General features: G+C 32.4%; 1 protein-coding gene across 1 annotated transcript in view; it reads left to right on the forward strand.

Moving 5' to 3' along the window:
- Positions 1–14,671, forward strand: part of Epha6 (EPH receptor A6) — an 808,761-nt gene that overhangs the window by 136,575 nt on the left and 657,515 nt on the right. Inside the window, exon 3 of the mRNA XM_077794332.1 lies at positions 7,032–7,695. Coding sequence (XP_077650458.1) covers positions 7,032–7,695 — 664 coding nt within the window. The remainder of the gene's footprint in view (positions 1–7,031; positions 7,696–14,671) is intronic.

Genomic DNA, 14,671 nt, shown 5'->3' on the forward strand with positions numbered 1-14,671 from the left:
TATTTTAATTTAAAGCTTTTATATGGGTCAGCATAAATTTTCAGATACATTTGATGTTTAGTCTTGTGTTTTCTTTAAAATCTCAAGTGAGTTAATTCATTCTTCAGGTCAGTTCCTTCATCTCTAAAACCAGGATAAAACGCTTCATACAAATGCTAATGTATATAAGTTCAAGAATTAAATTTAATGTGGCTTGTGAGATAATTATTCTGTGCTTTCTATATTTGTGAAGTCCCATGAAACCTACCATGGTCCTCAGGTATTGTTGAGTATTAAGGCAGAATAATTTAGATGAATATTTGACATCTCTTTACTGTAGTATTGCTGTAAATATTCAAAGATGGTATTTTCAGAATTTTTATTCATTTGTTCAGTAAATTCTTGACTTCTGATAATGCCAGTTAAGATCTTTGGACATATAGAAGGTGGACTCTATTATCAGACATTTAATCTTCATGAATATTTGATGTTTTTAATGGGATGATCTTTTCTTCTTAGTGGAAATTATCCTCATTGCTATAATATTTTGCTTCTATTAATAGGAATAATCCACAAAAAGTAATAAATTTATCTGTAAAACTTACTCTCAGCAGTTGTCTTCTAGATATACCAGCGAATTCATATCTTTTTAAATTAAATATCTTTGTAGTACTAATAAAAAAGTTTTATGTTTGCCCAAAGTGAAATAGAAATGTATCTGCACATGATACATTTTGCTTCTCATTTTATTCTCTGAAACTAGTTATCATTTAAATGCAGAGCCTTCGCTTTTCTGCTGCAAAAACAGATTTATGTTATTAACTACATGCCTAGCAGCAGAATTCAGGGCACTAATTTTCTAAGTTTATGTCAGTATATTGACGCAAAGTGAATTTTTAAGTGGTTGTGAGGAAAATATCATATTAGAATAAGAAGGCCCTTTAAGAAGCTTTTCATTGATAGAAAATATTAGATGTATATGCTTTAAAAATTAAGCCATTACAGAGTTACATAATGAGATGCCTGTGTGTTCAATAACTATAGTTTATTTTTCTTATGCAAGGAGCGGGAAGAATGTTCTGAACAAATCAGATAGACATCATTTTACCAAATGAAAGCATCTCTTCATTCTGAACCATTCTTTTTCTTAGGATGAATTTGATGGTTTACTTCTCTTTTGCTCCTTTTTCTAATAAACTTGGTTATCTGTGGGACTAATTAGTTAAGTCATAGACTCAAAACACTGTGGAACAAATTACATAGGGAACCTGACAAGGAATTAAAGATTCATCCAGATGAATGGTTTTGTTTTATTTTAACCTATCTTTAGATTAGTGCTCATTGGGAAAAATGAATATTTTGCTTTTATTACATTATTAATTAATCATCTGCCAGTAATACTAGACAACTTGAAAGGTCATTTACTTTTTTGGAGTCATATCTTTGAAATGGTGCTTTGTTGTAGTCTCTCCTCTGCATGGCTTCCCTTTTATATGTTTATCACAACCACATTTTGAGGAATAAAAAGATAAGGAAAAAACATTTCTCCACAAACTTTTTTTTTCCATTTTGGCATGAGTTGGGATCTGTTACAGTTTGCGGCAGAAATAAATTCAGGAATCAATAATTTTATTAAAGCACAGAGTGGAGAGGGAGGAAAAATCTTTGATCTACATATGAATACTTATTCTTTAGGAGGCAGAGGTAAAGACCAAAGTACTTCTGTACAGCAAGGTCTTTCTCCAATGTTTTTGGAGTGCTTTCTGTCTCATTCCTTCCTATCAGTACATATAATATTACTTTTTACAGATTTTTATTTTTATTCCCCTTGAATCAGCAAGCCCTGCAGCTGTGTATGGTCCTCATATAGTCAGGGCATGACTTTCCTCCCTACCATGTGTTTCTAAGGATACAGAGGTAAACGTATTAGTCTGAGGGTGATTGATCTTTTCCTTTGCTAGTTCTTTAAGTGAGTTTTCAGGACTTTCACTTTCTTTGAAAATTTAATTAGCTTTGCAGTAGTTCATTTCATTTTGAGAAATTATCTGCTTTTATCTTAAAATTTCAAAGTTTACCATGGAATAAAATTTATATTCCTGTTGCATTCTAAATATTTTTCAAAAGGAGGAAGATATACATTTGAGACATTTATATGAGGACTTGGATATATGGTCAGTTTATCAATTTATTATCTAAACATTCCTTCCCTACAAAGGCTATGTGTTTGACTTATTTTAATATCTGTGAGAAAAGAAAGCAGTCTTATTCTTCAATGATATTTCTGCTTTAAGTATTAATTTTCTTGTTCTAACTTTCTATTCTCAAAAGTAATTCAGTTTTTTGCCTAGTTTATTTGACTTGTTATGGAAACAAAAACTTCATATGTGGGTAGAGATTTTTTTTAAAGAGAGCACTCAGTTATAAATGCACTACAGACTATTTAGAGCTCTGTACTCCTGTCAGTTCTAAGAAATATTCAATTGAGATGGGAATGGCAAGAGCTCAGCACTAAGATAAATGCCCTGTCGTATGTATCCAGTGGGTAAATGCTGTTACCCCTAGTAAAACAAATATACTTATTTTCCAGCTGTGAAATGTTTAAATATACATGAACTGCCTAAATGTTGAAAATATAGGATGAAAATAATCAAACATCTCATTAGTTCTGCTATTATATTGGTCAATCCCATCAGCTGTTTGCTTTTATATAGCAGGCACTGAAGCAAAATATACCAATTCCTCCTTCATGTATTCTTTTTGCTCTTAATTTTTTTCATATTTTTCATGTAAGACTAACAGTATCATAATATAAATGCAATAAGCCAATGTATAATATACAAAAAAGCTCAGAACACCAAAAAAACAAGTCATTGAAGCTTCTTCGTAGTAGAGTATCTTGTAAACTATGTTCGTTCTTACAGCCTGTGTAAGTAGAACAAAGAATTTTTTTTTCTGCAGTTCTTTATGAGTTGCTTTCTTTGGGTACAGGAGTGGATATATGAATTATAGGTGATGAGTGCAAGTTTTGTCATGTGAACTATCTTGCTTAATGAAAACTGTTGCTTTAGCAAGAATGAGTTTTCCTTCAGAGATCTTCTGGGAAAGAATGTTTTAAGAGTCATATGACTATTTTAAGAATGTGCATGTTGGATATGTTATGATATAGTTGTGGTGTCTATATCAGGAAAATTAATAAGGCTTTGGAAGATTTATATACTCATGAGTCCCACAGAGGGAGTCTGTACATTTTTTTACTCATGAGTCCCACAGAGGGGTTTAGTACATGCCATGAAAGACAACAGAGGTTTTGGTCAGATGGTAGATGGCAAAACTCTAGGCCAGAAGACTTTAATGAGATTTCCAAGGAAAGGTACTGCAGAGTAGGCACTTCAGCATAGTTAGTTTAAATAATTCCTGTGGGATATGTACTTTAAGGGTGGTCTCTAAATGCCCCATACCCAGCCTGGGATGATTTAGGACAAGAGGAATATTGGAATATTGGCTGCCTCTGTGAGAGTTAGATAAGTGGATGTTTAGGGATTTAGACTTGGGGTTGGTTGTTTGGCATATAAAAGATCCACTTCAGGTCAGCCCTTTGCAATCTCTAAGAATTAATTATCTAGCCCTGGGAGGGAAGTTTTTTCATCTGCTCAACTCTCTCCAGCAAGTTTTATAAGATGCCAAAACATCATAGACTATAGAAAATCAAGCCAGAAGCCTTGGTTCTAGTTCATGGTCAGGACAAGTACAACAATGAGCAATTACTTTAATTTTGTAGCCTTGGATTCCTTACTGGTATCATGAAAATGAATACCAGTAAGGTATGAAAATCCATGCTACTACTACTACTACTTTTTTTTTTTTTGTCTTTTTTGGAACTGGGGGTGGAACCCAGGGCTTTGTGAATACAAGACAAATACTTTGCCAGTGAGCTACATCCCAGCCCTTTCTATGCTACTTTAATGAGTATAAAGCTTTAATGAGTATAAACTCAGTGTATAGTTTCCTCAGAGGTCATTACATCCAAGATAAACATGTAGCCCAAAGAAATAGTCCTTTGGACTATACCTAATTCTTGCTTAAGCAAAACTTCTTACTGATCATGAAACTTGAAGTTTTTAACCTTTTCTGTCTATCGCTTCATAATTCCACAACTTGATCTAAAGAAAGGGCTTATAAAATCAAGACAAAAGAATCTCTGTTCTACCTATGTTGGCCATAAAAACAGAAATGATTTGCAAATGTATGGTTTGCTTTACTAAGTTTTTTCCTACATTGTATCTTAGCAAATTTTTATATAATGGTGTGTTAGATATTTTTTTCACTGTGACAAATACCTGAGATAATCCAATTATAAGGAGGAAAGTTTTACTTTGGCTCACTATTTCAGAGGTTTCAGTTCATGATCACTTGACATCATTGCCCTTGGGTCTGTGGCAGCACAGTACATAATGGAATGAGCATGTGGCAGAGGAGCTGCTCACCTCATGACAGTCTTGAAGGGAAAAGAGAGGGTGTGTGTGTGTGTGTGTGTGTGTGTGTGTGTGTGAGTGAGTGTGTAGGGAGGATAACCAATATATCCTTTCATAACACTCTCTGAGTAATCCAATTTCCTTCTATTAGGCCAGTCTCCCCAAAGTGCTACAGATTAGCAATCAAGTATTTAACATGGTGGAGATATTTCAGATCCAAATTGTAGCAAATGGGTAGACTATTTTATTTCAACATAAAACATATTTGAAAAAAATAAGTACCAGGAGATTAAGGAGTTAGAATATTTTGGGTTCAGTGACTGCAATGCATCTGAAGCAAATTGTCAAATTAATGACAGAATTAATGGTGGTTTGATTTGTGTGTTTCTCTAATTTCTACCTTTATCTACACACATAGAAAATGAATTATATATTTGTTTTGAATGAAATTTTGAAATTTAATCCATTAGATATCTGTGGTACAACCTTAAAGTTTTCTCAAAGTGTAGGCATGTAGATTAGTTTTATACATTAGCTTCAACATCTTCCCCTCTGCCTTACTGAATTCTTTTAGTCTTTAAGTTGCATGTCAAGTGCCTTCTTCATTGCCAATCCCTCCAAACCACTCCAATTCATGAAGAAGTTCTTATTTGAGCACATACTATGTTTATTATATATCCCATTCCATTGTTACTTGTAAACAAACCTGTGCTATCAGTTACATTTTCCTAATTTTTTATTTTAAAGATATAATAACACTTTAATGGAACTTGACACATACAATAAATTCATTAATTATTATCAATTTCTTATTAACACATGACCTCTAAGATTCACAATATATTTTATGAAGCTAAAAGTGTTTTGAAGTAAATGTTTAAATTAACCAACTAATAGTGAGGTAGAACCTACTGGATTCTTTAAATATTATATTTAACTCTGCATGTTAATAAAGAATAATTATAATATTTTTCAAATTCCAAATTGGATATTCTTCATCTTCCTGTCATCTTTAGACCCAGTAAAGGAAGGCCATGCTCTGTGTCTAGAGCTTTTTATGATCTTGCCCTTTCTCTCCTCTGGCTTCACTCCTCTTCATGAAGCTCTAACCTTGAGGGATGAGGAGATTTGCCACATAAATCCTATGCTTTCCTCTTTCATAAGACCACAGATAGTCAAGACCCCATAATTTCTTTCTCAAGCTCAGGGTTTCCTTCAGGAACTCCATGTCCTGTTGAGTTCCATCCTCCAATGGATATACTGTGCATTGTTCTGCTCATCTCAAGTTAAATGGAAGACCAAAGTTGTCAGCTTTGGGTAGCAGAAAGGGGCACAGCTTGTATCTGAAGGCTTATAGGCCACCATATGTACATGGTGAAGCCCTCATGGTTTGGGATGGAGCTAGAGTCAAGGAATGGAACAGCAGTAGGACTGACCAAAGTTAGCGGCTAGCCCTCTATGGACCACCACATACTTCCCTTGCTATTCTAAAGAATACAAGTATTTTTGTATGGACCTGGCATCCCAGGTTGTTAGGAAGTTGTCTTTACAAAGTAAGAATATAAAAATGTAAATTTTCATCTTACTTAAAGTATGATTTATTACTTAAAAACATTTATACACTTGGTATGTAAGGCCCAAACTTATATTCTTGCCTCAGATCCCAATTTCCAGATATGTTAGTCAATTTCATATTCTTTTACAGTTGTACCAATCTTGAATTTATTTTCTTATTTTAGGAAATCAAATTCAAATGTAGAAATCTAATGTAAAGTACTTTCTCCCTTCTTGGTTAAGATGAAATGTATCAATTGCTGCGTTTTAACTGTTTTGGTATTGAGTCCAATTCCAATTTCTTTATTTCTCTTTCTTCTTTTCTTCCTCTCCTCTGCTTCCTCCTCCTCTTTTTTCTATCAATGAACTAAGAAACAATTTTTTTCACAAACATCACAAATTTGACATCAAAGATAATGCACCACTTTAAGTATCCTTATATACTGTCTTTGAGTAGTTTCATGTTTCTTGTGTGATTTTTCTGACCCTTTTCTCCATATAAACATCCCCCCAAAGAGCCATATAAATATTTTACTGAACACTGTAAAATACATCGTGATGTGATGTGTGGCAAATTGGATATGAGGACAGATGGGGAAACCAGAGAGCATATATCATGGGACTCATTGTTTTGTTTTCTTTTTTTTAATCAGATAATGAATGCTTCTTTATGTTCTTTTAGTGTTACAGGAAATAATTAAACTGTTCTTTATGTATTTAAGTAGTATATACTTTATAACAGTCCTATGAAATGGGTAATATTAAGTTTAATTTTACACTTAAGGAAATTAGAGATATTAAAGTTGCTGTTAATACAGTTAATATGTAGGAAGGCAAGATTCATAGAGGGATGGTCAATTGCAGAAACCATCCTCTCAACCAGAGGCTCATGATTAAAATGCTGTTGCATTATTGTTTTGAACAGCTTCATTTGTATCCTTTTAATTCACTTTTTGTTAAAACATTTGGAAGTTTCCGTTTCACCATTGTCATTTTATAATTACTTAATTTTTTTTCTTTTCACAGTGGGATGCCATCACTGAAATGGATGAACACAATAGGCCTATTCATACTTACCAGGTATGCAATGTAATGGAGCCAAACCAAAACAACTGGCTTCGTACAAACTGGATCTCACGTGATGCAGCTCAGAAAATTTATGTGGAAATGAAGTTCACACTAAGGGATTGTAACAGCATCCCTTGGGTCTTGGGGACTTGCAAAGAAACCTTTAATCTGTATTATATGGAATCAGATGAGTCCCATGCAATTAAATTCAAGCCAAGCCAGTATATAAAGATTGACACAATTGCTGCTGATGAGAGTTTTACCCAAATGGATTTAGGTGATCGCATCCTCAAACTCAACACCGAAATTCGTGAAGTGGGGCCTATAGAAAGAAAAGGATTTTATCTGGCATTTCAAGACATTGGGGCATGCATTGCCCTGGTCTCCGTTCGTGTTTTCTACAAAAAGTGTCCCTTCACTGTTCGAAACTTGGCCATGTTTCCTGATACCATCCCAAGAGTTGACTCTTCCTCTTTGGTTGAAGTACGGGGCTCTTGTGTGAAGAGTGCTGAAGAGCGTGATACTCCTAAACTATATTGTGGAGCAGATGGAGATTGGTTGGTTCCTCTTGGAAGGTGTATCTGCAGTACAGGATATGAAGAAATTGAGGGTTCTTGCCATGGTAAGGAACATTTAAATAATTTATTTTGCATTTAATTATTTTTTAAAAGTAAACATGTTCTACAATAATTTGAAAATAGTAAACATTTTGATACTGCTCCTAATAGCTAATTATAGAAATAATTGACTCCTATTATCTATATGAAATTGTATAACCTGTTTTTTCTTCCTGGAAAAATATATCATTTTTATTTTGATAAAGGAGTTAAACACTGTGTATTGTGGTTTTCACCTACTTTTATAAAGAATATTAAAATCAACCACAGTAATAAAAACCAATGGGGATTCAAAATAGGATTTGCCTGATGTCCCAGTGTTGGTGGTTTAGAGACACTGTCATATTGAAACACCATTAAAAAATGATTGCATTTTTCATGTTGAATTATAATAAAAGAATAGTATTCAAGTGGAATTATACTTAAAGGGGTAATTCATATGTTTTATTTTTTAAAAGAAATAAGCTAGTTTATACAGGTGTTATATGTTTGAAGGTTGAAGGTTGAGTATTGACCTTTTCAAAAATTAATTTATCCCTTGTTATTATTAAGTACACTTTCCAGCCACATGACACAGTAAGTATTTATTAAAATAGCTGTATTTGTATAAGGTCCAAGTATTGGGATATATTAATACTACATAATGCTAGTTAAGTTTAGCATTACACAGGGTTAGATAATGAAAGACCTGTAATTTTAAAAGAGAGACATTTTTCCTTTTTTATATGAAATATCTTATGAGGGATTATTAATTTAATGAATCAATATAAAGATTTTATATACCCTTGATAAAGATCATCTATTCAATTATGTTTGCATTTAGTACTCAAAACCAAAACACACATATAGAAAAAAAGTTATTTTCTTGGTAAACTGTAGCATACTAGAGTTATGTCCTTCTCAGAGATAAATTATATACAGATGTTTGCCAGTAATGCCATATTGAATTTTTTGACATCTTGGTGATGGTATATTCACATTCATTAAAAAATTGAGAAAAAATAAATAAGGAAAAAAATACTTGTTTTTATATAAGGGTCATGGATAATATATGTGAACTTTCAAAGGATTTATCTACTCATAAAATGTTTGGGTTCTTGATTCTTGAAAAGTTTGCTACAGGCTCCAATGATCCTCATGTTTTATAGTTGGAGAACATTCATATTGGCATGAAAAGTCAGTAGTGTGTATTTTATAAAGCATGAACTAGTCTTCTTCCACTATTTAATCACTCAAATATATTTCATTCAGATTTATCAATATAGATTGAACCTGAAACTTTTACTCACCTTAAAGAAAGATTTATAATGGAGCAAAAATAAATCATAAATGATCCTGGATAGATTTATAAAATACTTTACATTTTTTGCTATATTTTTAATACAATAAATATTTTATACATATGAAAACTTATTCAGTGAATGGGAGGGCAATTAGAACTTGGAATAAAATATACCTAAGGAACTATACTGTTTTGCCACATTTTATACATAGAAGTTACAGGCTTTGATTGATAAAAATAATCAAATTTTAAAAATATTTTAAAAGTTGTTCAATAATCCAAGGATTTATGTGATTAGCTTTTACTATATTTGTATTTTTATGGCATAGACCACAGGATTAAAGTAACCAACCATGATGACTAGATATCTTTTTACATAACATGCTTGTTGTGTGAAATTTTATTCTTTGTATATACCCTAATATTTCTTTGTCTGGCAAAGGTGATTTTGGACAAATGATAAACATCCTCAGATTGTCTAGTGCTTTTGCATGTCCATTTTTATGTCTTGTTATCTTTATTCTTATTTACCTGGTTTCAGAAATATGAGGGAGTTGGGATAGTGTAAATGTTGATCATCTTCTTGTACTATATACCAGAAACTATAAGGATTGAACTTGAATTTTATGTCCATGGCTTACTAAATTTGAAATCAGTTTTTGTATCTATTTGTTATTTTGTAAGACTGAAAATAACCACATATGGTTTTAATTAAATATAAGGACATGCTATTAGCAAAGAAAAGGGAATTTGAGTGGATGTAGAGACTAGTATTTTTTATTTGTTCTAATTACTTACTCATGACATTAGAATGCATAAATGGAGTATAATTTCTCATTCTTCAGGTTGTACAAGTTGTAGAATCATACTGGTCATGTAATTATATATGTACATACAGTAATGATGTCTTATTCATTCTACTGTACTTCCTACATCTATACTCCTGCCTTCTCCCTTCACTCCCCCTCTACATAATCCAAAGTACCTCTATTTTGCCCTAACTACACCCTGCCCCTTATTGTGAATTAGCATCCACATATCAGAGAAAACATTTGGCCTTTGGTATTTTGGGATTGGCTTTCTTCACTTAGCATGATATTCTCCAGCTCCATTCATTTACCAGCAAATGCCATAATTTCATTCTTAAGGCTTTGTAATATTCTATTGTGTATATACACCATGTTTTCTTGATTCATTCATCTGTTGAACGTCATATAGGTTGGTTCCATAGTTTAGCTATTGTGAATTGAGCTGCTAAAAACATGAATGTGGCTGCATCAGTATAGTCTTTTAGGTATAAACCAAGGAGTGGGATAATTGAGTCAAATGGTGGTTCCATTTCAAGTTTTCTGAGGAATCTCCTTCTGCTTTCCATAATGGTTGCACCTATTTGCAGTCCCATGAGCAATGTATGAGTTTACCTTTTCCCCTACATCCTAGCGAACATTTATTGTTGCTTGTGTTCTTGATAATTGCCATTCTGACTTGAGTGAGATGAAATCTTAGTTTCAATATGCATTTCTCTAATTGCTGGAGATGTTAAACTTTTTTTCATATAGTTGTTGATCTATTGTATTTCTTATGTGAAATGTCTGTTCAGTTCCTTAGCACATTTATTGATTAGGTTATTTATTTTTGGTGTTGAGTTTTTTATATATCCTGGAGATTAACATAGAGACCCATTTTTAAACTTTTTTTTGTGGCAGCATCCTATGTTCTGTACAATTATTTGCTTAAAATTCTGTAGTCAGGATATCTGGACTGGGTTCATAACACGGTTCTTATTTGGTCTTGTAAATACAACTAAAGTTATTTGAAGATTTATCAGAGCTGGATGTCTAAGAATGGCTTCATACACTTATAATTCTATATCGAGGATCTTTGAATTTCTAAGGTTGCTTACTGAATACATCCTAATGACACTCTTTTAGTGTGTTTTATTTCAGATAATTATTCTAGTATTTTTCTTTATTGGTATATATATATATAATATATATATATATATATATATATATATATATATTATATATATATATTAAAAGTGATTATTCCCAATAGTATTCAAGTGACTTCACAACTGGGCTCTGTTTTGTTCTTTTCCTAGCCTTGGAAAATTCTGTCTGCTATTCTATTTTTATTATTTTTGAAAAATTTGTGTGCTTTTCATGTCCCTTTTTTTCCATATTTTATTTAGCTGCTCAGTGCCCCCCTCCCTTTTTTTTCCCCTTTTTCTGCAATGGTATTTCATTCATCCTCCAAAGTATAGCACAAGTGTCCTATTTCTGGGTTTTCAGTGAGTTAATAGCTCTCTTCTCTATGTTAACAGTTTTTACTAATTATTTGCCTGTTTCACCTGGCTATCAGATAAAAGAGGTGTATTTCAACCTCACCTGTGTAATAAAGGGTAGGAAACTGGTTGATGGAGTGTTTCTGTGGAACTGAGAGTGGAGTCTCCTGAGTAAAGGTTTAGCTTCTGGTGGAGCTGCTCCCTGCACTGTTTATTCTCATCTATGAAACAAGAAAGCTCCTTTCAGGGAGGGTTTCAGTATTATAGATCTGGAAGGCCTTAGAAAGTACTGTCATCCATCATTTTATGACTGGGCACTAAATTACTAAAAACAGAGCTTCGTTTTCTGGGGCCAACAGTAGTGATCAACACTAGACTGAGAATTGAAGCTCAGATGTTTCTCCTATTGGCTGTTGTGAGTTTTTCCTTTCTTCTTTCCTCTATTCTCCCCTTCCTTCCTCCCTCCCCTTTCTTCCTCTTTCTTCCAATCAGTGGCACTCTTACTTTGTATTAATTTTTCCTGTCTGCCAAGCCCAAAATAATGTAGGTCTGTTACACATTATTTAAGACCCCTTTCAAGCTGTTGTTTATTTTCTGTAGTCCAATATAGTTATTGTTAGGACAGAATTGACACATCCATTTTGAAATTTAGGCTACCAAGAGTAATGGAAAAAATACAGATTTATGTAGAACTCTTCAGATAAAGATCACAAATAAGAAAATTTACAGTGAAGCTTTGTATATTTTCATAATTTGCTTGAATTAATTTGAGAGCTCTAACTGTGCAGTAGACACAATAATGTGATTTAAAGTAGAATAAATCCATGTATATATATTATATGTATCTACTGAATGATATATAAGTACTTATGTTTATATAATTCATTATTGTATTGTATCCTAAAGAATTATATCACTGAATGTTTGAATTAGTGATGCCTTTCTACAATATTAAGGCACATCTAGATCCAAATTCTAGAAGCACAAAAGAGAGAAGTACTCTTATTCTTGTAATATCAATCAAGTTTAAATAGAAACTTTATTATGGCATATGTGATAAATTTAAAACAAAATGCAAGGATCTAGGTTACTGTATTTTACATAACAAGCATTAGTATAATTTTGGCTTACAAATCAATTTATTTTTGATAACTATTTTAATTCTATTTCATAAGTTCCTAAGTAAAACTGTCATACTGGGCATATTGATATTAGACATATAATTTGTAATTTATTTATTTTACTTAATGTCGAATCTTGTTAAGGGTTTGAATTAAAAATGAAGTTGATTGGACTAGCATTGGAAATGCTAATTTACATCAAATAGTCTTTCACTTTACATATCTAAGATTATTTTAAGACTATATAAGAAATGACTGGATATGACATGCAAAGTTGAATGCAATTTTTGTTCAGTTGTCTGAGTCCTAAAGTGACATGAATCCCTAATAATCTCCTCTGGAACATTAATTTAAGATAATCTCATTAAGGTTGTAGCATTTCTACTTAGAATCTTATGCACCTAAAACTGTACATATTTTAAAGTTAAATAAAAATTGACAATTATCCGCATCACCAAAATAATTTAAAAAATAAGATATGTCAGTTTAAGTTTAGAGTTTTATATCTGTTGGGCATACGTATATACTACAAGGATACTTCCTTTAAGTATAACGTGATATGATTAAATAATATTTAGCTATGGAAATTAAAGTTCTAAAACATAGAGAATTTTTCAAAACCTTTGCTTTTTTCTAGAACATGCTTTTGTTTATTTTCCTTCTAGTGCTGCTTTAAATTTCAGGAGGAAAGGATGGTGGCATTTCTCAGACCATTGCATTATTGTGCATAGAGGTGAATGGGATATACAAGGCCTTTAGTGACTTAGCTATTGATTTGATCTTCTGAAGAGTGTTGTTATTAAGGCTTCGTGGCATAGTCCTCTGCTGCAGTTCAGAAACATTTATACTCTGAGTTTATGATCTTCTGTCTAATCATGTTATCAAAGATGACTGTGGAAGCAGAAAGCATAAAGAAATTTGAGAGGCCAGGATTTGCTGGCATTAAATAAGAGGGTTTGAGGATATGATGAAAAGCTGGAAGGTGAGATTGGGATCAGAAAAAAAAGGGCAGACTTACTGGCCCAAATAGTATTTTCCTTTTCGAAAGGCTTTCACATAGTAAATATAAACTCTTGCAATATGACCTTCGATGCCAAACAAAGCTGCTTTGTCATGAAGCAATTCCAGGCTTTCATCTGACTTGAGAAGAATATGAAATCCAGAAGTTTAAAGGAATCTAAAAATAGAAGGAATTATTGCTAAGTGAGACACAGTAAAGGTGAATAATTACATTATTCTTTGTTCTTTATCACAATTTTAAAAATAGGTTAAAATATAAACTGTCTTGAAATGAAAATATTTATGAAATTATTTAAATATTATTTAACATTAATTTTACTCCCTATATTGTTTTTCTGGCTTGAAAACTATAAATTATGTTTCTATAGTGGTTATGCTTAAATTTTAAAATATTTTTGAGCACATATATTTCTGGAAAGGGATAAATTGATCTAGTATCTGTTCTTTTTCCAAGCATGAACTATCTTACATGCAATGGAATTGTGACTTTCCTTGTGAATATTGCCTAGAATTTTATTTTATCTTTTAAAAAAACACACACACATGATTAACTCTGTGGAGTCAATACTTAGTTACACAAAGACATGCTAACATTTTTTAAACTCATCACCATTCTGATTATCTCCTTTCTTCTGGGTTAAAATATTCTTTTCACTGAAGTATATTCTTTGGTAGTTCTTTTGGCAGGATTCTATGAGTTGATAATGCTCTTTAATGGATATCTAAAAATATCTTTAGGGCTGTGGGTGTAGCTCAGAGGTGAAGCACCTGTTAGGCCTTGGGTCCAATCCACACATCCTAAAACACACACACAAAAGCCCTTTGTTTTGCCTTCCCTGCTCAGTGATTGCTTATTTGGTCATAGAATACTAGGTGAGAATTGTTTTTTCTCGAGTGCTCTGAAAAAATTACTTCCTTTCTATGAGAATGTGCTCCTTAATGATGTGCTGCTATCCTGACAGTTATTACTCCTGAGATCTTCTGTAGGGTCTGTATTTGCTGTTCTTCATTTTCAGGATGATGTATCAAGATGTATGTTTACTCTTCCTCCTGCTTATTGTGTTCTTTGTTTGTTTGTTTGTTTGTTGGTGAGGGGTATTGCTTTCTTCTGTTTTTTTTTTTATTTCTAGAATTCTTATTAAGATATTTTGGACACTTTAACTCTGTCCTCTTTGAAATTCTATTTTGAATATTTCAGTCCCAGTACCAATTTTCACATCATGAATTTTCACTTTTGACAGCACCTAGATAAGAGTTTATTGTATCTATTG

Source organism: Urocitellus parryii, chromosome 2, assembly GCF_045843805.1.
Source record: "Urocitellus parryii isolate mUroPar1 chromosome 2, mUroPar1.hap1, whole genome shotgun sequence".
Taxonomy (NCBI): Eukaryota; Metazoa; Chordata; class Mammalia; order Rodentia; family Sciuridae; genus Urocitellus; species Urocitellus parryii.